Source organism: Epinephelus lanceolatus, chromosome 4, assembly GCF_041903045.1.
Source record: "Epinephelus lanceolatus isolate andai-2023 chromosome 4, ASM4190304v1, whole genome shotgun sequence".
Lineage (NCBI taxonomy): Eukaryota > Metazoa > Chordata > Actinopteri > Perciformes > Serranidae > Epinephelus > Epinephelus lanceolatus.
Genome location: NC_135737.1, coordinates 22,024,957 through 22,052,812, shown reverse-complemented (window position 1 = coordinate 22,052,812; position 27,856 = coordinate 22,024,957). Strand labels below are relative to the sequence as shown.

Sequence of the window (27,856 nt, the reverse complement as noted above, 5' to 3'; positions counted from 1 at the left end):
ACTTTTTTCTGTCAGCAGGAGGCTGAATGCTCGCTGTGTCTCGGCCGGTCTGCTGTAAAAGGATTAGGCCAACAGCCTGTAATAATGTGCTACTCTTTATTCACATGACCGCTGTGCTTATTTGTCGAGAGGAAAGATGAGTTAGAACTGGTGCTTCTCTTTGATTCAATTTGAGCTTGATGGGAATGTTTTCCAAATTCCTTCCTTTAGACAGATCATGTGCAACTGTTATGAGAAGCTGGTGTCAAAGTCTGAAGAGGAAGTGGTAGAGTGGAAGAAAGACACATTGTGCCATTAAAGTGATATTAAATAATAAGATTTTACTTTGTCAAAGTGAGTTTGTGAAGTGCCTCGGGAGATAAAAAAAAGCTGCACAAGATTAAAAACAGAAAACTATATAAAATAACCACTAATACAATTTAAAAAGATAAAAAATAAACAGTCAGGATGTCAATATGTTGTCAGAAAGACTCTGGAATCTTACGCCGGACAAACGTTAAGCTTGTAGTTGGATTTAAAATTGGGTTCACAATATTTTAAATGGTTAACAACGTTAGAATTTCAAGTTGTGTGGACATTAACATGATGACATTATGAAAACTTTGGGATTGCTCTCCAAACCTTGCGACTAAATGTCATTATACTCCATCAGGATAGCTGGCATGAGACGTTTGGAAGATATTGGATTTTGTTGGACAAAAACCAGGTATACGTCGTCTGTATTCTATCAAGTTTAAGTCATCTATATTCTACATTAATATTTGTTTTTGGATTATTTTTCCAGGACTTCTACTGCTTTTTATCGTAGAGCAGCTGCAGAGTGACAGGAAAAAGGGTAGAGAGACATCACTGTCCTCAGAGACAGGTGGAGACAGAGCAACATTCCCTTTTACAATGTAGCACATACAAAGACAAAAATGTAAATGTAAACTCCAGGATTTTGATTCACTCTCTGACCAGACTAAAATGCAACATCTACTTGGAGAAAATAATGTCAGTGCCGCAGATGCAGCAAGATATGTCAGTGCAGGTCACAGCTTCAGAGACAACCAACACAACAGCATCACAGCTCACACTCTGCAGTTTTATTTACTCCTTCACTTAATTAGTTTTCTTTAAGGGGGGTTCCTGGTTCGAACCCAGGATGTGGGAGCCCTTCTGTGCGGAGTTTGCATGTTCTCCCTGTGTCAGCGTGGGTTTTCTCCGAGTACTCCGGCTTCCTCCCACAGTCCAAAGACATGCAAGTTATTGGTGACTCTAAATTTGCTGTAGGTGTGAATGTGAGTGTGAATGGTTGTCTGTCTCAATGTGTCAGTCTTGTGATAGTCTGGTGACCCTCAAGAGGATAAGCTGTTACAAAAATGGATGGATGGATGGATTTTGTAATAATACGTTGATGTTAATTGTTTCTGAATCCAATGTCTTAAATTGTAACTGTGCTTTGGCATCACATAAGTAATGTAATGCCAGTAAAGCTTGTGGAACTGAATTGGGAGAGGAGATGACATCGCTAAAGGGGTCATGGGTTGGTATTGAACCCAGGCCACATGGTGTACGTTCCATGTGAGCTAGAGGTCAAATTGAGGTTGGCAATGGATGTTGTCGTGAAATTTAATTTTGGTCAACCAACTCCACAATCTGAATTCAACCAAATATAAACAACATTGATGGCCAGCTGATTCATTCATGTGGCATAAAGAACCTCAAAACACCCTGTTGGGGTGAGTCTCTTTCATTGTCTGCCCTCGGCTCACTTAGAGGTAACTGCTGCTCAAACTGAATTAAAATGGGGTCAGATTCTCCATTCAGTACAGCTTAAAATAAATGTTGTATTTTTCATTTACAAGAGTGTATCCTGAATATTCTGTGTGTTTTAATAACTTTCATTCAGTGAGAAATGCCACTCAGCTGGGATTAGCATACTGCATAAAAATTCACTTAATAACTGTGCAGGCAAAAAAAACCTCTTCACTTATGCATTTGTGTTTGTCCCCCAGGAAACTTGAGAAACTTCTGGATGGCACCCCGCAGTCAGATCCAGGGCTCAAGTACCTGACTGGAGAGTGGTTTTACGAGGCCAAGTCTCGCAGACACATGGACAAGATCCACGGCTCGGAGATCATCTGGGCCTCCATGAAGCAGAGGAGACCTGGTTTAGGTGTGTTCGCTCTGCACTGTTGACAAAGGGCTTGTTTTAAAGTACATGTTCTGGTGCCATTAATGACCCCAGCACTTTTTACATTTGTTTTTTATTTGTTATCCAGCAGCAGGTTATATCTTCAGAGGTATTATCACAATCCCTCTGATGTCTTCTGTCTGCCTTGAAAGATAAAATGTTTCTCTGAAGCGAAACCAAAGTTTAAATCCAATCTTTGCATTGGCCAGCTGCTGATGCTCCACAGTGGACTTAGTGTATCTTACAGAAGAGAAGGAGATCAGAGTAAAGCAGCACAGTTTGTGAAAATATAGGATTTAAACACTGGTTTTATCAACATTTCATCCTTCTGGGCAGATTGTTGACAACTGAAGGGTCACAAAAATCTGCTGCTGGATAACGTGCAAATATAATGGTACCATACGGAGTGCTGAGGTCAAACATGGGGCTAGGAGAGATTTAACCTTAAACAGAACGGAATAATTTGATTGCAGTGCTGTCATTCATAAGCTCCTGTAAACTCCTCTCTGCTGCAGATGCTTCTCCCAGAGTTGAAAGATCCAACACACCCAGCATTCAAGGCTCAGACATCATCCCTCCGCCGAAGCCTGCCAGATGTTTTGACAAACTACAGCCGCAGGGGATCAAGTACACAATCGTTTCTTTTACCTCTTCATTTTATTATTTCCATATTAGCCTGCCAGGTGTCAAGATAACGGTGTGCCAACGTGTCTTTAGATTACATTAAATAACCTGATAAATTTGAAATACTGTAGCAGCTCTTCTCGCTTGCCTCTCAGTCTGTCAGTGTATACAGTATTTGTGTGTGTGTGTGTGTGTATTGTGTGCGGTGTCTTGTGACTCAGCCTGTGTAAACATAGGTGGTGCTGACTGGGACTATGTCTGTTTTATAGGCAAGCAGCAGTAGCTACAGCTCACAGCACTGCAGGATGTGGTCTGACATAATAAGGGATTAACAGATTGACAGTTCAGCAGCAGAGTGTTTAACTCAATAGAGCTCTCAGTGTGATGACTCTCAATGAGAAGCTGTTTATGTTATAGGGGTGGTTATTTCTGGAATAACCATCAGGATCAGGATGTTCTTATTCTGTCTTGTTCTGAGGTGGAATACCTGGATTTTCATTTATTTATTTCACAGTAACTTTACACTTTTACAGTGTTCATCTTATCTTGATCTCTCTGATTACCTTTGAGCTGGGTCAATATTTTATCTGCCAAGCTTCTGTACATTGCGCAGAGAGCTACACATTTCCCAAACACACAATAGACTCAAGAATGTAATTGCCTAAACTCTATTTGCAGTGTGATAATGCAACCGTAGGTTCTGCAGAAACACACACAGTTTCTGTGTTTCATTACTGCATCACATGAATTTTAAATGCAATAAAAAAATTAGGATTTACTTTCCGCTAATATGACTCATCTTATTCAGCCACAAAATGTCAGATTAATCTTATTGAGTGTTCTTTGATACTGTTGGTCAGTTAGGTTTGGTACACATCTCCCTCTCTGATATCAGTGTTATTTACGCGTCAGTAAGCCCCAGTTATGCACACTACAGAAAAAACTTTGCTGCTGAGCATGGGCAGATTATGAGACATTGGTTCCCTGGGCACAGACACACAGAGGGCCCCACCACCTCTCTTACATAGATAAGACACACAGACTTTATAATTGTATAGCCTCTTATTATTGTTGTTTTGCTTCTCTTTGTAGTTACTTTGTGTCTCTTTGTAGTCATGTTGTGTCTCTTTGTAGTTTTGAGTCTATTAGTGGTCATTTTGAGTCTCTCTATAGTTACTTTGCTTCTCTTTGTAGTTGTCTTGTGTCACTTTGTGGCTGCTTTTCATCTAATTGTGGTCATTTTGTGTCTGTACTTGCTTTGAGTCTCTTTGTTGTCATTTTGGGTCTCTTTGTAGTTGCTCTGCATCTCTTTGTAGTCATTTTGAGTCTCTTTGTAGTTGCTTTGCATCTCTGAATAATCATCTTTTGTCTCTTTCTAACTGCTTTGCATCTTTTTGTAGTTGCTTTGCGTCTCTTTGTAGTCATTTTGTGTCTGTAGCTTTTAGTCTCTTAGTCATCATTTTGAGTCTCTCTGTGGTTGCTTTGCATCTTTTTGTAGTTTCATCTCTTTGTAGTCATTATGTGTCTCTTTGTAGTTTTGAATCTCTTCCTGGTCAATTGGAGTCTGTCTGTAGTTGCTTTGCATCTCTTTGTTGTTGTTATGTGTCTCCTAGTATTCATTTTGAGTTTTGTCATAGTTGCTTTGTGTCTCTTTGTAGTCAATCAATTTGTAGTTAATTTTTGTCTCTTAAAAGTCATTTTGTATGTCTTTGTAGTTTTGAGTGTCTAAGTGGTCATTTTGAATCTCTTTGTAGTTGCTTTTCATCTCTTTGTAGTTTTGAGTCTCTTAGCGGTCATTATGAGTCTCTTCGTACTATAGTTGCTTTGCATCTCTTTGTAGTAATTTCAGTCTCTTGAAGTCATTTTGTATCTCTCTGTAGTTTTGAGTCTCTTAATGGGAACTTTGAGTCTCTTTGTAGTTGCTTTATGTCTCTTGGTAGTTGCTTTGTGTGTCTATGTAGTCATTTTGTGTTTCTTTGTAGTTTCCGTGCGTCTCTTTGTAGCTGCTTCTCATCTCTTTGTAGTCATTTTGTGTCTCTTTGTAGTTGTTTTATGTCTTGTGGTTGTTGCTTTGCATCTCTTTGTAGTTGTTTCGTGTCTTGTATTCATTTTGTGTCTCTGGTTGTTTTGCCCCTTTTCTAAGTTGTTGTGAGCTCCTTTGTCTCTCTCTTTGCACCTGTTTTGCACCTATCTGTCGTTGCTTTGCCCCTTTTTGTTGTTTTGTGTCCCTCTGTTGTAATTTTGACTCTCTTCTTGGTCAGTACATGTCTCTTTGAGGGGTATTGTGTAACTGAAGGCCACATTCAGTAGTCCATTCTTGTTGCTGAGATGTTTCATAGCAGGCACATCGTGTTAAACTGCACTTCATCTGATGCTTTACATTGTCTTGATTTTAAATTCTTTCCTAACTAACCATTTCATCTGTTTTCCCACAGTGGGGTAGAACAAGAGAATGTCAATTCAGCAGTCCGCTCTCCAAGGACGGTATGCATATTTGTTGCAAAATAGATCAGCCTTTTTCTGTAATTTTTTTCCTTCCTTTGTTGCAACCTTGTTACAGTCATATTGCAGCTATTGTAATGTGAAACATTATTTATACTCCTTTTCCTTCAAGCCGAGGCAGAACCCTTTCAACCGCGCATCCCTTATTCTTGTTGAGCCACCTGAAAATGATGATGACATGCCAGCCACGCAGGCCCAGGAGTTGTCTGAGACAGGTTTGGATTGAAGAACATTTGTGAGGCTGTGAGGTAGAGATTGACCACAACAACAATGAATGTGCGACGTGACAGCAGCACAGAATGGGACCATTAGACTGAGCCTTTGTCATTTTTATTTATCTATTTTGTGTTTGTACACACACAAAATAAGAAATGTGTCAGGAGATGTCAAGAAGCCACAGGCTTACATAAAAGGAGCTCCTCTCAATTTAATTTGAAAAACAAACAATACCAAAAAAGGAAGAAAGGGGAAAAGAACTGAGCTGTCATCATTCAGAAAAATACAACAAAAATATTATAAGAGGAAGCACACTGACCAGGAAAACTATCCGATCAGTGAACAACAATCCAATAAAAACAAAGGAATATATAAAACACAATGCAAAGAATAAGAAAATGAAAAAGTTGGCCATCTATTGTTTTTTGAAAAGGAAAGTGAAGCTGACTATTATATGACTGAGTTTGTTCTGTTGTTTCCCTCAGAGCCCATATCTCGACTGAGAAACCACACAGCAGAGGCGAGTCAGACTTCAGGGGGCTCCCTCACATCAGAGGGCTCCTCTGTAGGTTTCAGGCCAGTGCCAAAGAAGAGGACATTTCTCACAAGACGTACCCCCAGTCAGCCAGAAATCAACTACCTGGTGTTAGAAACTCAGGGAGGGTCAGTAGGGATTGTTCCCGCCCCAAGACGGAGCCTCCAGCGAGGGTCCAGTGAGAGCTCTAACCAGTCCTTCATAAAGGGCCAAGATGAAATGCCTCAGGAAAGTGTTTCTATTCAATCTCAGTCTGCTCAGCCATCCAAACCCCTAGATGAAAACTTCCAGCAGGCACTCTGTGATGTATCTCAGGTTTCGCCTTATTCCAGTCTGGAGAGAGAAAGACACTCACCCTCTGTAACAAGAGACAGGTGAGTGGATGATTCCTTCAATGACTTTGACCCCAAAATTGTAATTAAACTCTCTTATCTTTGCTCTGCAACTCACCCTGCAACTCACAAATTTCAGACTAGCCACATTCACCAAGAGTGAAGCGCCAACTGACACAGAGATCCCAAAGGAGAGCGATGAACGAGATGAGTGGACACAAAGAGAATATGAGGCGTTGAACGCTGTTGTCCTGCACACTGCCAGCATTCAGGATTCAGACAGAGGAAACGGCAGCAGTGTGGAAAAAGTAATGATGCAGGAAGAACTGAGTTTGCCCCAAAGCACTGTGGGTAAGTTCAGTAATGAGAAATACCTTTATTTAGTGTAGCTAAAAGTATCTTTGAATTCATCATCAAATGTCAGCTAATATAATAATAGAATAAAATAGACCACTGGCTACTTGTGACAAAAGATGTGAGCAGTTTAGCCTCCCTGATTTTTAGAGTTTTCAAGAGGTTAAAGTTTGCAATATTTCAAAAAAATCAAAATTTGCCATGAAATTTGTTACTTGTAATGGCTTTGGTGTTCCCCTAACTATTTATCTATTCTAACTGAGTTCATTTTGTCCAGTAAGACTATGACCAAATACCGAAAAACATGAGACATTTCCATCATGCTAACACACTAAATGAAATGAATTAGCATAGTCATTGAGAGCTTGTTAGCATTCTGATTAGCAAACTACAGCCTCACAGTGCAGCTAGCATGGCTGTAGACTCATATGCCTCGTTTCCACCAAACACTTTTGGTATAGTACTCCTAGACATGGTATGGAACCTGTATGGACATGTACCCTAGATCCGTTTAGCATTTTCACCACAGATAGTACTTTTGAATAAAGGCGGGGTTGTTAGCGGATAGTTATAGCCAGGTCACTGCTGTGTTCAGCTCTCGCTGTATTTCCTCTTGACGGATGACACAGAGGAAGTCTGCACCTCACTGATCGTCCACTGAACGAACAGGCTGGAGTGTTTACAGTCTCTGTCACAATCAATGGGATATAAAAATAGCAGGTTCGTGCTCTGAGTCCTTGTACAGCAAGAGTGACAATTCTCTCTTGACCAGTCAATGGACTACTGTGTTTCCAGCTCCACCTTTTGGTATCAGATCAGAGTTCTCAGTGCTTCAACAGAGTACTGACAAGAAAAACGATTCTGTTGGTACCCTCTGCAACTTTTGACAATGGAAACACAAAAATAACCGTTCTAATATGTGACAAACTGGAAAGGCGTCAGACTTTGAGGGCCCCTGGAAGATAGGGTACACCAGCAAGACAGTAGGAATCTTTCTGACTATGTTCAGACAAGTTCTTATTTCTCTTTTTATACCTTTCTTTTCAGATCCAGATCCTCCAGTATCTTATGATCTCCACTACATTGATAAGTCTGAACAGCAAACGCAAAAGAAATCAAATCAGAAACATGCATTTCAATTATCCACTCAGTCCACCAGTCCCACTGGTGATGAGGACTCCATTGCAAAGGTGCTGGACTGGTTCAACCGCAGCACAGACAACCTTGATTGGACAGGTGATGATCCAAAGGCCACAAAGAGCTCTGATAAACATGTAGAAAACAGCAAATTAAGAGGTGGGGATTCATTAGAGTTAAGAGCAACAGACAGAATAAGCAACAGGGAAGTGATCGAATTACAAGAAGAGGTGAAGGAGGATACGAGAGACAGAATGCAGTCACAGGAAGTTAACGATAACAACGATGAAAGCCAGCCACCCCAAATCTCTCATTTGATGTCATTTTGGGAGAAAAGCAATGCAGGACCTAAAATACGTACAAGCAAAACAATTACGCCCACCGACAAAGGACAAAAACCTTTACATCTCTCAGCGGAGAAAGAGGAGGAAAAAGTTAACAAACCCTACAGAACACCAGATATACCCTCTGATCCAGGCACATACAATGGGAAGGGGATTTATTATAGGTCCACCTCAAATCATGAGGATGAAGGAGAACAGGAAGATACTGGAAATAGTGCTCACTTAGATAATTACTTGGAGGCAGACACTCTGGTGATGAATACCTCAACTCACAGGAACAATTATGACCCAACAAACAACTCAGATTATTTAAAGTCAGCAGCCAGTCCCCAAGTAAGTGACAGAAGAGGTTCAGACACTGAGATTTTATGTGTAACCACACTTGGTCCACAGCCTAAGGCACCCATCCACCATCCACAACCTGACAGTATTTCTCAATCTAGAGAAACCCCACCGCAAGACGAACTGTCCGAGAGTATTTCGGTATCTCAGTTGAATACAGATCCAGACTCTGAGAAGCTCTGTTTGTCCAGAAGCAGCCCATATATGGACTACGAGCAAGGTGATATACAAGTCACACCCAAAACACGAATGCAGAGAAGTTCAAGTGAGGATGTAAAGTTGAGGAACAGTGAGGATATCAGCTTGCAATCAAGCATCTCTCCCAAACAAAAGGAGGATACGTCTAGCAGTACTCACTCAAACAGACAAATTTTACAGAATCAAGAAAGCACTGCAGAGAAGATAAAGCAGCTCAGATCCTTCTGGGAGCAGGAGGGGAACAAACCTATTTTTTACACCAGCAAACCTAAAGCTCTTGGGAATAGTAAAGTTGCTCATGGTGCAAATCTAGCAAAACTGAATAAGAGACATACAAAGTCGGAGTTCGACCTGACATTAATTGGAAATGATTTTGGCAGCGATGAGGAAGACTCTGCTCCAAATCCTTACAATTTTACTGTTCTTCCATTGAATCAGAGAATAGAAAAACCATCCCCTCTCCTGGGCAAGAACCGAACACAGTTTAACAGTTTGCGTGAGTTCTGGGGTGAGGCGGCATCAGATACCAAGAAAACATTGCCCCTTGACAAACCCAAAAGCCCCAAGAGAAAAGAACAAATAAGATTCCAGCTGTCATCTCAGGAGTTAAAGTACGATGACCCAGAGGTTTACTGTGTATCAGAGACAACAAGACCAGCTGCCCTGAAATCGTCTCCACCTCTTCCAAACCGATCAAAGGTGCCTCATGATAGACAGGTGGGGTCCAGAGCAAAAGATGGTGGCAAAAACAGTCTGTCTAATTATATAACAGATGAATCCAAAAGGAGCTCAAAAGACTCAGATCGAGAGGATAAATCCACAAAACCACCAAGCATTTCTGAAAGAGAGACTCGTTCTCTAAAGTACAGAAGAGATAGCTTTAGCAATTCGAGCAGTCGTAAGAATTCCATGCGTCGTGCCGCTAGCATGTTCGCTTTGAGTGTTCCTGATGAACAAGAACTTCAGATGGATGTAAGCCCCATCCACTCCCTGAGCAGAAAGCACAGGCAGAACGCTGAAAAAGGTGCCTCACCGAGAAGATTGCCAGAGGAAACCGAGACTCCACGTGCACGGGCATGTGTTCCCAAAGATTACCGGCATTACCTGGGCATGACTGATGACACCAGCGTCCACACCTCCCTTGCTCCGGTTGTGAAGGCCGAGCGGTCGGAAGGAATGCCTGGGTATGAGTTTGACGTGAGTGGGCCAGTGAGGGCTAGCACTCCAGTAAGCTCTGAGGAGCATTACAGCAGGAGGGGTGGCAAGACTAGTCAGCGCCCCCTTTGGGCAAACTACAGCAGTTCAGACGCAGGTCAGGAGTCGTCTGTGAGCAGCACGTCCGAAACCTGGTCCAGCTCAAGGAACAGTTCAACCCGTAAGCATAAACTTCACTCTTTCATTTTCCAGGATAAAATGAATAACTACTACTAACTTTTATTTTACTGTAAATGAAAGCATAACATTCAGTTAACATAACAACGTTCCTATCACCTTAATCAGCCAATATTTGAATGTGAGCTGCAGTTTTCATCATAGTCCTGTCCTTCTGGAAATACTTGTCATGTTCTGTGCAAAACAAGTGAGGTAATAGTCCAAAGTTTTGAAAGTGGAATTTCATTCTTGTTCTTGGAAACCAACCCAATCTTACTCCCAACTCATCCAATACTGAAGCGTAAGCAGTGGCCCTTTGCGTCAGATACCGACAGACCGAAGCACCCTTAAGCGGCAATATGAGACACACTAGGCAGCAGCATGTTTTGATGCTCCAGCCCAGTGCTATAGTATGAAGAGCGAGAAAGTTGCATAGGGTAGGAGGGAGTGGAGGTGGATGGGTCAAACAAACTCTGGACTTTAAACTGGGAGACTGCTGTCTGTGTCCCTTGTGAAACCAAAAGTCAATCAAGGAACCTATGTTTTAAGTTTATTTTAAAAAAGAGGCCGTATGCATTTAACAAGTGGACACTGTACATTTCCTGTGGAAACGAAAGTTTATTTTAAAAGGATACAATGCATGTGACAGGCATATATTGACATGCCGTCCCTGAGCATCCAAAATTGATGGTGGAAACGTACATAGAGCATCACAGTTTGACGTGTAGGGCCACTGACCAAGCAACAGTATTTGACAAGTTCGAAGTTAGAATGTGTTGTTGAAACAGTAATTTAAATTTTGTATTTAGTGTTTCAAATTCTAGATATATGAAGGAGTCATTGTAGATAAATATATTACATTGTTTTACGATGCAAATGATAAAATATTTAATAAAATCTTTAATGTATTTTTAGAGAAAGAGAAACAAAGATTGCAATGATTTTTCTAAGTAGATGAACTTGTTTCCAATCAGTAAAGCTGTTCCGTTTATCTTGAATGAAGATGCTGAGTATTACAACACAGACAGACAATGATTTTAAGCTTGGATAAAATGTAAAGCAAAACAGAATAAAAGCAACTTTTGACAAAGCAGGTAGTAAATTTGAGAACAAAAGCATTTAGGTCAATAATGAACATGTACAGTTAATCTCCTATACTATCACTATTTAACAGAAATATTTTTTACTGTTATTAAAATTCCATATGTACACAATTCTTACACTGGGTTGAAAATAAAGACATTTGTTCTGAAGAAGTCCAACTCCTGCTGTCTGTTTGCAGACTCATGGACAATTATTATCACTATCCAGCAGTATCCTTGATATCATGTCCGTGTCGAGTTATCTCTGTTGGCAGAAGCAAATGTCTATAAACAGTGTGTGTACCTGCAGTCAGCTGCCCATGTTTAATTTGTGGGCTGGGTGATGCATACTGTAGCTCAGAGAATAACTTCACTGACAGCACACAGATAAAAGGCGTGTCTCACAGCTTACAATTTAGGCAGCTCCATGTTTCCTTTCACAGTAGATTTAATAGCTTTGAAGCAGGGGCTACATTTATGCCCCAAACTCAGTATTTTACAGAGTGCATACAGATTTGATACACTGTTGTCTGTGAAAAATCATCCTATTTTGCTATCAAATTTGTACCAGATGATTTAAATCTCAGACGTGCATATTAATGGAAACACGAATTAGAGACTGATATCTAACAACAACAACAATATTACAAAAGTACCATTTATTATTTGCATTATCTTTCAGTTCCTACTTGCTGCTTGGAATACCTTGTATTCACTCAGCTTGTTCATTCATGACCTAATGTCCCACAGCTTACCACAAGTATTTAGATTTTGGGTGTATTTAATGTAAGTAGAGCTGCATTGATTAGTCCATAAATACATGGGTCGATCAAAAAAAGAGGACACTGCAGTTGTAAGTTATTTTTCTGCAAACGTTTGCTGGTTCCAGGACCTCAGATTAAATAATTCACTGTTCTTCTTGGTCTTGCAGTGAAGTAAACTACATAGTTTTGATTTTTTTGACTGTTGGTTAGACAAGAAAAGCCATTTAATGGCGTGAGAAAATAAATAAGTTGAGCAATAAACTTGCTCTACTCAAATAATTTCTGCATACACATCACATTACAGCTCAAAGGACTAACTCAGATTTTTGCATACTGTCTATCCAATATCACTGTATACAGTCATGTCAAATATCTGCATTAACCAATCTGAGCATGAAAATCTACTCCTAATGAAAGCTTGTAAGTTGCTTTTTCTCTCCAATACATACTGTAGGTGAAAATGAGATTGTAAGGAAAGCATTGAGGCGAGCAGAAGCACGGCCTAAAAGTCTGGCAAAAAGTGTGGAGGACATCACGGCAGCCTTATCACCACGTAAGCATTTTCCTCAACTTCCATGTCAGATTGCCGATATGCACAGATTCTGGGTGACTGTAATCTATACATTTTGATTGTTTTTCACAGGAGAAGAAGAAGGGCAACACCCAGCTGATGACTTGAGACGCATTAGTAATGGTAAAAAAAAAAAGTGTGATCCTTTTTATTATGGCTATTTTTAAAGCATAGTAGCAAACTACTGCATCTTCTGCTTCCCACTCAACCACTCTAGTTTCATCCATCCCGTCGCATTCCTCATACTTATATTCGGATCCGGAGCACCTGAAGAAGATGAGCAAATCAGTTCCCTCATTCTTACAGGACGAGGTAAAACTACCCCATGCATCTTTTATTCCCGTAGGTCAAAGCTGCTTTGCATCCCTGTGCACAGAGCTTTCTGCACCTGCTGTCTGTGTTTCAGGACGTTGAGCGAGACAATGACTTTCCCTGCGAGGACGTTGCCTTCCCAAGAAGACTAACAACATGCAGCTCTTTGAAAAACCTCACCAGCTCCTCTGGCATGTCGTCTTTGTCTTCTGTATGTTCACACACAGCAGCATGCATCACTAATGCATGAGAACGCTTCACATTCAAATACTGTTCCTCCAACCTGTTTGTTGGCTTTAAAGCTTAAATGTTGATTGTCAGGGATTGACATTAACCCATTATTTTTTTTATGTTAGGAGTGGTATCAAATGTTACACCTGTCTCAGTATACAAGAGTTTAAACAATCAGACTCATGGTAGCGACCAGATGATCAAGCACAACCATTAAAAGAGTACTCCGCCATTTTAGCATTGTACTGCTTGCACAGTGTTAGACTCACAGTGGACAGTATGAAATAAAATGATCTAAAGTTTAGATAATAGAAAGATTAAAATTTAAACTGATGCAACAGAAGCAGAGTTATTATCTTTTGTCGAAACCTGGTGCCTACATTGCCCACAGTGCAACAGGACCACAGACAGTTGACAGTTATCATTGCAGTTAGGACTGATGACATAAAATGTTATCCTACTTGTTTGCGTGTGCTCCTAGCTAAGTGGAAGTGTGATGACCATGTACAGCGGGGACTTTGGGAACGTGGAGGTTCAGGGATACATCCAGTTCTCCATCAACTACATCCTGAAGCTCAGAGAGTTTCACATCTTTGTGGCTGAGTGCCAAGACCTGGCTGCAGTTGACCCAAAGAGAGGCCGCTCAGATCCGTGAGTAATGCACCTGAAATATTCTAGGATCATAGTGTTATTCTGTATGTAGGCTTCATTCTTGAGATACCCCCGAGATCCTCTCGGGGTCATGTTCACGAGTGAGGATAGAATGGAGCATGAGATGGTTGTCTGGAGCAGTCTGCAGTGATGCAGGCGCTGTGCCTCACCGCCATGGTGAAGAGGGAGCTGAGCCAGAAGGCAAAGCTTTTTATTTACTGGTCCATCTATCTCCCAACCCTCACCTATGGTCATGAGCTATGAGTAATGACCAAAAGAATGAGGAATATAAGCAGCTGAAATGATTTTCCTCAGAAGGGACAGCCGGTGGGAGCTCAGATTAGAGCCGCTGCTCTTGCACATCGAAAGGGGTCAATTGAGGTGGTTCAGTCATCTGATCAGGATGCCCCCCCCCCCTCGGGTGCTTCCCATTGGAGGTGTTCCGGGCACGTCCCACTGGTAGGAGGCCCCGGGGCAGACCGGCTGGAGGGATTACATATCTCGTCTGGCCTGGGAATGTCTCGGGATCCTCCAGGAGGAGCTGGAAAGTGTTGCTGGGGAGAGGGACATCTGGAATGCTTTGCTTGGCCTGCTGTCCCTGCGACCTGGCCTTGGATAAGCAGTTGAAAATGGATGAATGGATGGGTTCATTCTCCTAGTAACATGAATGACTGTTGATACGTCTGAAATGGAAAACTACTCCGTATACATAATACAAGTAAAAAAAAGACCGCCACAAACACTTCCAAGCAACCACTGTGCATGTTGGCCCATGAGCAGCACAAAGAATGCAGACTTGACCCCATTTATCTGCAGAGACTCCACCCTCTGCCTGTGTTTTCTTACTTTCTGATATTGCTGTGGTTGGGACATTCATGGGCACAGCACGCAAGTGACGTCAGTGATTTATAAAAGGTAGCAACCAGGTGCTAAGACAGTAAGCGGCAAGGATTCAATTGGAAGCTTGGAAAAAAACGTGAATACAGTGCGGCAAAATGCTAAGCAGACATTGCTCGTTCCAAAACAACAGTGAATCTGGGGTTGCCTTTCACTTTCACCTTTGCTGTTGATATTGTTTACAAACGGTAACCGACAACTACTGCATAATATACCTTTAAGGTGAACTTAAGGTTGTTTTTTTTATTTTTAAAGCTACGTCAAAAGCTACCTGTCTCCTGACAAAGCTAATCTGGGAAAGAGGAAAACATCTGTAAAGAAGAAGACACTGAATCCAAAGTTCAACGAAATCCTCAGAGTAAGAATCCACAGATATACTGTCAGTAGTACTAAACAAACACAGTCACTTTCCCACACTGTAATGTTTAATACCTGGCACGTAAAATAAACAACAGACAAAAGCAGCTCACTCTTCCCTGTCCTTGCAGTATCGTGTTCGCATGGAGTACCTCCGAACCCAGACGCTTATTCTCTCTGTTTGGCACCATGACACGTTTGGCAGGAACAGCTTCCTGGGCGAAGTAGATTTGGACCTCTCCAAGTGGGACTTTGACCACACCCAGATGAACTACTTAGCCCTGAAAGCAAGGGTAAGAATGAAAACACACACAGGCTCGCTTTATCTGCAGCAGTTGTTTTCTCATCAAATAACAGTGGGTTATCTAAGAATGTGCTCGGCCTCCCCAGAGTCTATTTGAGCTGGTTATATCATAAGCACTGTGGTTATTGTATAACCTGTGTACAAAGGAATGTTGGGGCTTCATGATGAATTTTGGATCCACTGTTTATGCCATTTATACTCTGTCAAACGTTTCAGACTGCACCCACTCTGTCGCCATCACTTGGTCGAGGAGAGATCAGACTAGCCCTACGTTTCCTGCCACATATCATCCGCAGTGAAGGTCTGCACGTGGGTTTCTCCCATTATTTAAAAACACCCCTTCTATAGACAAGGTTCTTTAAATATTTTGTATATTTTTTCATTTCTTCTTCAAAGGATTGGCTAAGGGAGCTCCAAACACAGGAGAGGTTCACATTTGGGTGAAAGAATGCAAGAACCTGCCTCTAATCAGGCCAACCATCGACCCATATGTTAAGTGGTACGCACAAAACAGCCATCTTAAGATAATTTTTGGGACACTCTTATTTGCTTTTTTGCTGAAAGTTACATGAAAAGATTGACACCAGTCAATTGCTGTCTCTTAAATCTGAAGCTACAGCCAGCAGCTGGTTAGCTTAGCTTGGCATAAAGTCTTCCTTTTTTTATCTGGATTAAACAATTAAGATGGATCTTGGGAATCTGTGAGGTTTAGAGGTGCTGGTAGGTGAATTTTGTTGCCTTTTGGCGGAGCCAGGCTAAATGTTTCTCTTTCTCCAGTCTTCATGCTAAGCTAACCCTTTCCCTCCTGTACCGTTAGCTTCATAGTGAACAGACAGACATGAGAGTGGTATCGATCTTCCCATTTAACCCTCAGCAAGAAGGCCAATAAGGATATTTCCTAAAATGTTGAGCAGTTCCTTAAAGGGCTGAGGGCTATTTTCCTCTGTGTAACTCAACATGTTTCCTTTTCCATCTCATTTCAAGCTTCGTGCTGCCGGACACGAGCAGGAAGAGTCGCCAGAAGACGCGTGTGATGCGGAGGACAGTGGACCCAGCGTTTAACCACACAATGGTGTATGACGGCATCAGACAGGCTGATTTATTAGAAGCCTGTGTGGAGCTCACTGTCTGGGACCGAGACAGGCTAGCCAGCAACCTGCTGGGGGGCCTGAGGATTGGAGCTGGAACAGGTACTGATAAAGAAAAGGTCTATCTCATTTCATTACACACAAACTGGTAAAAAAAAGACTGAGTCATGCAGAGGTAGTGCTCATCAGCTGGAGCGTTGCATTGTCGTTGCAGTCTGGAGAAAATGTGTTGTAACTGCTGCGATATGAAAACTATTAATCAAGAAATTATAAGAGCAGATGTGGCTTAAATTTGTCAGGCAACTTGGGTGGGTTTTGAAACCAGAGTTGTCTCGTTGTGAGGAAACAGCATTAACCACTGAGCCACTGATTAATCCACTTCATCATTATTTACTGCTATATATTTACTTATATCTATAGAGAGAGAGTTTTCTATTTGTCACAAATAGTGAAAAATGTCTGTCATTTCCTAAATCCCAGGATGACATCTTTAAATTGTTTGCTGCAGTAATACAACAATATAGAAATATTATGTTACAAGTCAAAGTCATCCATACAATATTTTACTTAACAGAAGCATCAAAAGTAAAGGGGTCCCAGCACATATCTGAGGGGTCATGAGATGATTTGTGGGGGAGAAAAGAAGAAAAAACAAAACAAAGATCTGATACAAACATTTGATTTCTTTTTTAAGCTTTTCTGTTATCTTTGATTTATTTGTGAAATATTGGATAATTTGACTTATCTGGGCCTCCAACACTTTATTGAAACCATGTGAGAAGTATAATGTTTGTGTTTTTCTCCCTCCACGCTGGCGACAGCCATGGCTGGAGGCATTATGTTTTTAGGCTGTCCGTTCATTCATATGTCCTATTTTTGTTAATGCAATATCTCAAGAATGCCTTCAGGGAATTTCTTCAAATTTGGCACAAATGTCCACTTGAATGACAAACTGATTATATTTGGGTGGTCAAAGTTACTCTGACCTTAAAAAACATGTTTTGGCATTAACTTAAGAATTCAAATCAAATCAAATCAAGTTTATTAAAATAGGACATTTAAAAACAACCCAGTTGACCAAAGGCTATTCCAGAGCTCTCCCTCACCCACCAGCCCTGATCATGGGACAGTTTAAAGACATTGTTCTGAGGATCTAAGAGGTCAGGAGTTGGAGTAGGGGCAGAGAAGTTCAGCAATAGAGTGTGCCAGGGCTGACGTCAAAACCCGGAAGTTAAGCATCACGCTGGTTCACGGAAAAGAAAGTGAATGTGATTTTTGCATTGCGTTTTGGATTATGTCAGAAAATAAGCTCTATGGCTAACACAAGTTTATGATACTTACAGGTTTTGTTCAGCGAGATAATCTTCACATATGAACACCTTTCATACTGCATTTGAAGCTTAAATGCGATCGCCAGAAGTAAAAAGCTTATGTTAGGCTTTAACGGACTACATGACTACTCCACGGTCGCATGACTCTTGACGTCACCGCCACTAAGCTTTCAACTGATTTCAGCCGCTTTATTTTAAAAACATTGTATAATGGGGAAATCGGACTGTTTAAGCTAAATAAGAAGCTGTAATGGCGGACTGCCAGCACGCTTGCCTGTTCGGGGGTGATGACGTTTAATGTCCCCGACAGGGTCTGTAGTCATATTGAGCAACTTGTTAGCAACCGCCTTTTTTATGACACGTAAGAGCTTCAAAATTCACAAGTAGGGTATTTACTGACATGTTTTATGTCGTAGAACAAAACCTGAAACTCGCTTAAGCTTTTGTTAACCACAGATCTTATTTGAGGCATTTTACCAAAATCCCAGATGAGAGAACCTGAAGTGTTAAAAGCGCTAACGGAGTTCCGGGTTTACTGGCACACTCTATATACTGGGGTGTCAGCCCATGTACAGTATGGCTCTCAAAACAAATGAAAGAATCTTCATGAAAATGTCTAATAGGATAAAATGATGAGGTGATAACATTTTATATCCAAAAGGTCAAAGGTCAGTATCACTGTGACATCATAACGTTCTGCAAAATCACTTTTCTGACCATTATTCAACATCATAGCTCAAAAAAAGAGATGGAGACATTTGGTCATACACCGAATTCATGACACTAATCTTCTGTGTCCACCTTGAAAGTTTGGTGACTGTATAGATATTCTGCTGCTGCCACGTTGAAGATGTGTGAAGCATCCATGTTACAACAAAAAATATATAAAAAACAACTTTTACTGAATTTCCTCAAAGTCTTCACTGCATATATTTTGTGAACTCAAGTTAATGCTTGTATGTGTCTCTATGTCTCCCTGTAGGCAAAAGTTATGGAGCATTGGTGGACTGGATGGACTCAACTCCCCATGAGGCGGCCCTGTGGGAGCGCATGATGGCCACCCCAAATCAGTGGGTGGAAGACATACTCCCATTAAGAGTGCTGAACTCTTCAAAAACTACTTTCAAATAAGGCACAGAATATCAAACTACAAAGACACTATATTTTCTGAGAGGTATAAACACAGTAAATGAACCATTTTAAAGCTTTGAAAGAATTTCACAAATCTGATGAAAAGTAAAGTCAGGACACTGAAGTGAAAAAAAGGAATCAATCATGTGGCTGTAATTTAAACCTCCACAGGTTTAACACTGATTTTCCATCACATGGTGGAGCTATCCAGACACTGGCACAATTTTGAGCTTTTGTTCAAGAAATAAAGGAGAAGAAGTTTAAGACACCAGCTGGTGTTGGCTTTTGCCTTTTATGGGTGTTCAGAGAAGAATGTTACTGGACAAAAAGTTGTACCAGGATCTGGATTTATGTCTTTTAACACTACACGCAGTATGATGAAGGTCCACCATTTTGTTCTTAAATAATTTGAGTTGCTCCCAATGTGCAACATTTCTGTTTACTCCCTAAATATCTCGAGCCAAATTATCAAGACATGATCTCAGAAAGCTTTTTGTAAGGCTATAATGAACCAACATGGGATGGCAAACTGTCAAAACAATAAAAAAATGTTTATAACCGGTTGCTTCTCACTCTTCTCATACTAACTTTTGTTTGACAGTATTGCTATAAATGAAATTGAATTAACCTGCATATCTGACCTGATGAACTGTTGCACTTAATTTTATTTACTAAAAGTGGGATTAAATAAATTAAAGGTTCAGTGTGTTGGTTTTAGAGGCATCAGTTGGCAGAAATGTATATAATGGCTACAATTATGTTTTCATAAGGGTATAATCACCTGAAAATAAGAATCATTGTGTTTCTGTTACCTTAGAATGAGCTGTTTATATTTACATATGGAGCGGGTCCTCTTCCACGGAGTCAGCCATGTTGTTTTTTTAACAGTAGCCCAGAATAACAAACCAAACAGGGTCTCTAGGCAGGGCCAATAGCATTTTCACATTGGCCACCGTAGTTCTCCTACACGCTTGGCACATGGGAAACGTTTCTGTTCTGCAAACTCACTGCTAGATGCCACTAAATCCTTCACCCTGGACCTTTAAACAATGATGACTTTCAGGTTTTCTGTGTTTTGTCAGTGGTAGTTTAGAGGTTAACCTGTGGATTCTCTGATTAATATACTGGTATTGACTGGTTATTAAATTCACTAAATTTCTCCAATGTTTATGACCCAATACCTGCAAAACTAGTCTCAGCTTTACTTTGTCTTAATTTGTGAATATTAACATGCTTAACATGCTTAGCTAATATGGTGAACCTGGTTAACAATATACCTGCTAAAAATCAGCCCATTAGCATTGTCTGTATGAGCACGTTGATTTTAGCATTTAGCACAAAGCACCGCTATGTCCAAATGAATCCTCAAAGACCTGCTAGCTTGACTGTCAACTCTCCGTCTTGTTTCTATATTTTTTACATTACAGCGCTGGGTGATTTGGAAAATGTAATTAATAATTTATTACTTATAATACCAGTGCCAACTATAAATTCACTTTCTACGCACATGTTTAAAAGAACACAATTTCAAACAATATCATCATTCATTTATTTAAAAAATAATTCACAGATTCATTCACATTTTTTTCGTCACTAATTCACAGTCAACATAGAACATGCACTATCTCATCAATACAAAGTAGTTACATTCAGAACTGTTTTATAACCTTTTATGTGTTTGAGCACTTCAAGCAAAATTTCAGTTATTATAATGGAATTGAAAATCTCAGAGACCGATATCTCAAAACCTGTGCAAATAAAACAAAAGCTGTCTACATGGATAGACAGAATATGAGAGAACATGTTTTTCTTTTTGTAATTTTGGTGAAGCAATCCTATGAATTGTAAGGATAGATAACTGCTGACCATCTTGTTGTTTCTTCAGTATTACAATACTATAATTCTTACCACTTTCCCCGTGTTTTACTATGTCTGCAACATGTCTCTGTCTCTCTGGGGATTTATTGGCTTTCAGACAGAGAAACAAAGAGTTAAGATGACATTACAAACAATTACAGCCACCACAGGGCTGCTGTAGCAGCTCAGGGATAATGCACCTGTGTGAGAAAGGAAGACAAGAAGCATCAAGACTTTTCATGTTATGATGTTGCATGTTTTCTCTATTAAATGTTGCATATTTAAATAAGAACTGCTGACTATCTGTAAGTAACTTTGTCCCAGCCCACTCGTGCAGGTACACACACATACACAAAGACATGTCACATTCTGTGCAGATGATGACCTTTTGTGGATGTGAGAATTGAACCAAAACCATGATTGGTAGTGACAGAACATAATTCTGTTTTGTATGCTTGCAGCATGGCTCTAGGTATGGATGGCACTGTCACTCTATTGATCCATCGAGTGGTTCAGACTGAAATATCTCAACAACTCTTGAAAGGATTGCTGGGAAATTTTGTACAGACATTCATGGCCAACAGAGCTCTGTTGGCCATGAATGTCTGTTCATCCTAGGATGAATTCTAATGACCCTGACCTTCTTCTAGTGTACTAAAAAGTTAGTATTCTGTTTTCCAGTGACATCTCAAGATCTTCTGAAGTTTTACGGACAGTCACCGCCCCTCTGGATTAAATGTTACCATTTTTGTGATCCTTTATTTTTCATCCCTGTTTCTAAGAGGAGGGTGCATTGGAAATTTCTTGCTTTTTTCATGAACGGGGACTAGCTGCCCTTGCCACCCCAACAATTTCCCCTTAAAACAAGAAAAAGACATTACTTGACTGTAGAGGTCAAGCAGATAAGGACATTTTGCACTACTCCTTACGTCCATTTGTCCAGACCACTCATACAGGCATAAACACAATAACAACATCACAGTCAGTGAAGATTCTTACCATCAAAAAATGTGTAATCTTGTGAGTCAGCTGGAAAAATAAACCAAAAACTAGTCAGAATTGATATGACTCTGTTTTGTCAATGGTAATGTTAATTACTGCAGAACTTAGGAATTGTAAGGTTTATATTTTGCTCCTTTTCTTTAAACATGGTAAATTCATAAAGAAAGATATACAAGATAAAATAAGGTAATATTGTTTATTTTCCAAATGTTGCTTACTTTTGTATTTGTAATTCTTCTTCGTCTGATAGGAGGAGGGAATATCTGTGGGTTTCAGCCCGACAGTCACACCCGTTCTCTGTTTGCCCACAAGGATGGGCGGCGAGGTGACTGTAATGTTGTTTGACATGTACTGGGCCTTTTTCTTTGACATGCGGGCCATGGATCCACAGTCCTGCTCAGGACAAAACAAGATGATGATTCGAGTTTATGTCTCTGCATATCCTCCTGAGACCCTGTGTCCTCATATGACGACGTCACATTTTGGGTTCATTGACCTTATACTTCATTCTACTTAACTTAGGCCTGTTGTCCTCTTTTTGGACACTTTTTTGTGCCATCTAGTGGTAGTTAGAGCACAATACACTAACCCATGTAAAAACAAGATGGCAATCATTTCTGCCAAGTCAGTCTGCAGCCAAACCTGACACAAAAGTGGGTTCAAAACCTGATCACATTTTATGGTTGAAACTTATTTATTTATGATCAACAATGTTTGTAGTTTGAAATGGCAACAAATTTGACCAATTTTAGCAACAGCAACAAGCTAAGACACTTACTGATTAGGTATTGTCAGAAGACACTGGGACTTAATTATTGTCTCGTTTGAGGACATTTGTATGGGGTGCCGTTTGTCAAGTGTCTCATGCTGAAAATAACATCAACATTTTGCCACATTTAGCTTCAAACAATGTTTAAAAAAGTGTTGTGAATTTTTTAACATCATCTTTTACCACATTTACAGCAATATTTGTTAACTTAGAAATATATTAAATAGTTAAATATAAATATCAATGTGGCACCTAAATGTTAAATGTTAAATCTAAATATTAAATCTAAATCTAAATCTAAATATTAAATCTAAATATTAAATCTAAATCTAAATCTAAATGTTTAATGTTAAATCTAAATGTTCTGGGTGAAACTAAATATTTAGCTAATATGCAAATTCACACTGCCGGTCACCGGAAGTACCAAAATAAAAGCTCGAGATGGTCAGACTGTGTTTATAGAATCAAGTAACGAATTAAAACCAACTTATCAGGGGAAATGAACACTTGAACATACATTAGCGTGACATCCGCTGGAAAAAAATATTTTTTTCACGGACCGTTTAGAGTTAATGAGTCATTACAGACACCGCTAACGGGGCTAACAGCTAACGGTTAGCCCTGCTAATCTACGATAACCATGTTATTACTTTCAGAACGTGATAGTAATGTTTGTTCAATCATTGTGTTTATAGACTTTACAAACACCAGATTAGTCTAAACGGTGATATAGTGACGTGAAAAATGTGAGATATTCATATATATGTAGCTAAACTCTGCTGGTTTTCTACCCAGAAGTATTTGTAAACAACAAGGTGATTCCCTCTGAAGGGACACTAACAACTCAAAGTACACATCAAATAAAATTTCTCCAAACATGTTTCTTGTTAATTTAGGTAGTTATTATCACGCTGTTCATTTCCCCCGATAAGTTGGTTTTAATTCGTTACTTGATTCTATAAACACAGTCTGACCATCTCAAGCTTTTATTTTGGTACTTCCGGTGACCGGCAGTGTGAATTTGCATATTAGCTAAATATTTAGTTTCACCCAGAACATTTAGATTTAACATTTAACATTTAGATTTAGATTTAGCATTTAGATTTAACATTTAGATTTAGATTTAATATTAAGATTTAACATTTAGATTTAGATTTAGCATTTAGATTTAACATTTAGATTTAGATTTATATTTAGCATTTAGATTTAACATTTAGATTTAGGTTTAGCATTTAGATTTAATATTTAGATTTAGATTTAATATTTAGATTTAGATTTAGATTTAGATTTAATATTTAGATTTAACATTTAATTGCCACATTTAATATTTAGATTTAACTATTTAATATATTTCTAAGTTAACAAATATTGCTATAAATGTGGTAAAAGGTGACGTTAAAAAATTCACAACACTTTTTCAAAAAGTCAATCAAAAAAGTTGTTTGAAGCTAAATGTGGCAAAATGTTGATTTTTCAGCGTGAGACACTTTACAAACAGCACCCCATACATTGGGACTTTATCATCGCTGACAATGTTTCGTTAAAAATGTAAAAACAAAACAATTAAAAATGCTTATGAAACAAAAGTTTGGGTCTCGGGAGGATATACATAGCACATAGAATGGCATTATCTTTTGGCCTCAAGACTTGGCTCATCAAAGTTATCGCTTTATATGTGATGTCACAAGGATGTAAATTTAGATCATGTGCCAGTAATTGTTGAAAAACTAGCTCTAGAAATATCCAAAAATCAGTGATTTCAGTGCTAAAGCCTGACTTAGAGAGTGTGACGTGATTGTTTGTGACTCACAGGCTTTAAACTGCTGCATGAGGACACCTCACAGAGCCTGGTGACGCAGTGCAGGTAGAAAGTGGAAACTGTCAGATTTCCATGCTCCACAAATCTGAAGGTCTCAAAGGAGAAGTACGCCACCTGAGACTCCCCATTGAGCTCCACCTTAGTTTGTGCGTCACGCTGACACCTTGGGTGAAAAGGAGACAGGTAATGTGACTGCACATGTGGGAGTACAAAGGACTAGTCTGGGGCTGAGTGTCAAAGTCAAAGACTCACCCGACAAAGAGGTCATAATACTTGTTGAGCATGGGATATGGACTTGTTGATGCATAGCATCTGTCCAGCATAACGTTGAACCTGTAAGGACAGACAGGTGGATTTTAAATTTCATTTTCTTGCTAATGTAACTTACTGACAGCACAAGTTCAATCAGTTAGCAAATACACATCTTACTATAAATGACGAAAACTCTGTCTGTGGGTGTGTGTGTGTGTGTCTGTTCCACGTTTTTCTCCTCACTGACTTGGTCAATCCATGTGAAATTTGGCACAGTGGTAGAGGGTCATGGGAGGATGCGAATGAAGCAATATTACATCAATTGCCCAAAGGGGGGCGCTATGGCAACCGATTGAAATTGCAAACTTGGAATGGGCATATCTCATGCCCCGTATGTCGTAGAGACATGAAACTTTGCACAGAGATGCCTCTCCTCATGAGGAAAAAATTTGCCTCAAGAACCCATAACTTCTGATTATATAGATTTTCCACCATTTTGAATTTTTTGAAAAACACTTAAAATTGATCTCTTCCTAGGAAGTTTGACTGATCTGCATGAAACTCAGGGAACATAATCTAGGGACCAATATCTAAAGTTCCCTCTTGGCAAAAGTTGGAAAACTTACTAAAACTGAGCTTCTATAAGGCAATGATTATTGTGGAGGGTGTGGCTCATCACATAAAGGTGTATAACATCTCAAGGGTTTCACCACCAACTTTGTAGGCATATGACCACACATAATCTGAGGGAACCCCTCCATTATTGACCCAATCAAACAAAATGGGGGCGCTAGAGAGCTAATTTCTTATCTAGGCCTAACCGCCATGTCGATTTTTACTAAACTTGGTAGATATGTAGAACAGGACGCCTCAAGGTGACTGGAGAAATTTAACTCTAATTGGCAACTGGGTGGCGCTATAACAACAGAAAAATACTTAAAAATGGCTAAAATGCAACCGATTGCTGTGGCTCCCCCCGTGGCCAAATGTTTTGGGGGGGGGGATTTTCTAATTTTTGGTATGACTAAGTCATGGTATGGTATGCTGTACATAATCACGGAAACTGTCAGTGTGTCATTCTGTCAGTCAGTCATTTTGTCTGTCCCACGTTTTTCAAAAACTCTGTCTGAATACATTGCTCTTCTTAAGGGGTTAGTTGACTATTTAATCTGCAATTTCCTATGACCTGTATCCCAAACACACACCATGTGAAACCATACGTGGGCAACTGTGCACTCAATGGGTATGGACTAGTACAATGTGATGAGAAGACTGAAACCACTCTCCTTTATAGGTGTTGGTAGGTTGATTTCTTTTTGCCCGTACAAACTGAGCCAGCTGTTTTCCCTTGTTTCCAGTCTTAATGCTAAGCCAAGCTAACAAGCTGCTAGTTATAGCTTTCTATCTAGCACATGAGAATGCAGACTGTGCTCGTACACTCATTGTACGATAGCTATGACAAGTAACGTACCACAATTCTTTTTTTTTTTTTTTTAAGATATTTTTTCGGGCATTTCTAAGCCTCTAATTGATAGGACAGACGAGCATGAAGGGGGGAGAGAGAGGGAGTGACATGCAGCAAAGGGCCACAGGCCGGAGTTGAACCCGGGCCGCCGCGGCAACAGCCCCGCACATGGGGCGCCCGCTCCACCACCAAGCCACCGACGCCCCAACGTACTACAATTCTTATATAACCCGTGTAATCAGGAAAGCTGTGATCACATGACCAATGTGCTAACGGGAATAAAGAAAGAAGTTGTATAAAGCCTTAAAGTCAGTGTAGTGAGGCAGGTTGGAGTGGTGGATGGGTCAAAAAAACGTAAGACTTTTCCCTAAGAGACTGGTGTTTGTGTCCCGTGTGAAAGCAAGGGAACTTTCAATTATTTCAATGTAAGCCTAACCTATGGAAATTTATATTAAGTGCACAACGCCATTTATGGGGCTCTAATTTTAAGGATTAGGGTTAGGGTTCAGATAATATAGGAACCATTTCATGAGAAAACATTGGAGTGTGGTATCTTTTCATCCAACACTTGGCAGTAACTTGGATGAGCATATTTCCTGATATGTCAAACTATTCCCTTCAATACCTGTCTGTTAGATTGGTAGCTTTAACTGCAACATAAATCCTGGTCTTCGGCAGTAGTCCTGTTCGTGGGATAATAAGTATATCTTCATACTTGTCATCCTGTTCCACAGAAAAGTACGAGTAAAATCAAATTATGAAATGTCAAAAAAATACTCTCAGTCTAACGTTAAAAGTGAGAGCAGGTCTTACTTGATAGAGCTGCATACTCATTGTGCTGATGAAGCTACCATTGTTGTCTCTTATGGCAAGACTCACACCTGACCTGTACTGGATGAAAAGAAACTTGCATTAATCAAAATGTAGCTCAGTCCAGCTTATTTCCTGCGCAGCTTGTTATTCATGATACACTCACACGGCCAGTTGAGTGTTGTTCAGGAGATATTGCATCGGGTAGAAGCAGGAGAACTTGTACAGGATCTGTGGGCGATAGGTGATCATACCCGCAGAGGGGTCTACAGAGGTAATAGTGCCGGAGATGTTAACAAACTGGACGTTTGAGAAGTCAGAAAAGAATCCAGTTCCAACTTGGTTGATTATCTATTGAAAAAGAAATATATATTTCACTGAAATCACGTTAATTCTTTGATGCAGGAATTCAACATACAATGACTTTCATAGCATTATCTTCCAATAAACCTGTTGGACTAAGTCCCTCAGTTAAAGAAAACTTTGAAGAAAGTTGTTTAAGCTCTTGTGACAAATACCTTGAAGTTATTATTGCAGGATGAGATGGAGCTTTCATTCAAGGGGAATCTGAATTTTAAGACTGGTGGGTCCACGCTCCAGTCAGCAGTCCCAAAACACTCAGGCTGGTTAAACTGATTATTGAGGACCATCAGAGACTCATTGTAAAGAGCTTGGTACACCGGGCAAAGATAGATGCTCAGGTCCATATACTCAGTGCCACACAACACAGTTATGTCTGAGTTTTCTGGAGGGATATAAAAAAAGGTGTAAATGGAAGAGTGAAAATAACAAATATCAAAGTAATTGCCACAAACCTGGAGCTCTGTTTGTATCGCTAAGAACGCAAGCATCTGGTATCTGGGCCTTGGTCCTCAGAATGAGGCCAAGCTGGCACACAAGGATGACCAGCCTCATTGTTCTGACCGTGGACCTGTGAGAAAACAGCAAAACAATAGGAAGCAAGGCAGTCTTTTTTTTTTTCAAGAATACTCTGAAAGAAAACTTCTTTAAAAATGTCATCTTACACCACAG

The 27,856-nt window shown here is 40.0% G+C and overlaps 2 protein-coding genes across 5 annotated transcripts in view; one reads left to right on the top strand and one right to left on the bottom strand.

Moving 5' to 3' along the window:
* sytl2b (synaptotagmin-like 2b) overlaps positions 1-20,999 on the top strand; it is a 26,523-nt gene extending 5,524 nt beyond the window's left edge. For 2 of the 4 annotated variants that reach the window (XM_033631895.2, XM_033631894.2), the window contains exons 3-20: positions 1,998-2,158; positions 2,692-2,803; positions 5,236-5,284; positions 5,415-5,517; positions 6,004-6,427; positions 6,525-6,736; positions 7,787-10,135; positions 12,432-12,530; positions 12,621-12,671; positions 12,766-12,860; positions 12,955-13,071; positions 13,573-13,742; positions 14,895-14,997; positions 15,128-15,289; positions 15,517-15,601; positions 15,697-15,799; positions 16,285-16,490; positions 18,702-20,999. In XM_033631895.2, the coding sequence (XP_033487786.2) occupies positions 1,998-2,158; positions 2,692-2,803; positions 5,236-5,284; positions 5,415-5,517; positions 6,004-6,427; positions 6,525-6,736; positions 7,787-10,135; positions 12,432-12,530; positions 12,621-12,671; positions 12,766-12,860; positions 12,955-13,071; positions 13,573-13,742; positions 14,895-14,997; positions 15,128-15,289; positions 15,517-15,601; positions 15,697-15,799; positions 16,285-16,490; positions 18,702-18,850 (4,750 nt within the window). In that variant the 3' untranslated portion in view covers positions 18,851-20,999. The remainder of the gene's footprint in view (positions 1-1,997; positions 2,159-2,691; positions 2,804-5,235; positions 5,285-5,414; positions 5,518-6,003; positions 6,428-6,524; positions 6,737-7,786; positions 10,136-12,431; positions 12,531-12,620; positions 12,672-12,765; positions 12,861-12,954; positions 13,072-13,572; positions 13,743-14,894; positions 14,998-15,127; positions 15,290-15,516; positions 15,602-15,696; positions 15,800-16,284; positions 16,491-18,701) is intronic. The other 2 variants (XM_033631896.2, XM_033631897.2) reach the window with 2 other exon arrangements.
* On the bottom strand, positions 20,769-27,754 carry LOC117259188 (zona pellucida-like domain-containing protein 1). Its single transcript, XM_078167028.1, has 10 exons — positions 27,640-27,754; positions 27,343-27,569; positions 26,991-27,175; positions 26,828-26,900; positions 26,640-26,737; positions 24,550-24,630; positions 24,289-24,460; positions 21,928-22,102; positions 21,707-21,736; positions 20,769-20,907 (listed from the first exon to the last, which is right to left on the bottom strand). The coding sequence occupies exons 1-10, from the start codon at positions 27,737-27,739 to the stop codon at positions 20,822-20,824; spliced, it is 1,227 nt and encodes a 408-aa protein (XP_078023154.1). The 5' UTR covers positions 27,740-27,754; the 3' UTR covers positions 20,769-20,821.
* Positions 27,755-27,856: the final 102 nt, after the last annotated feature.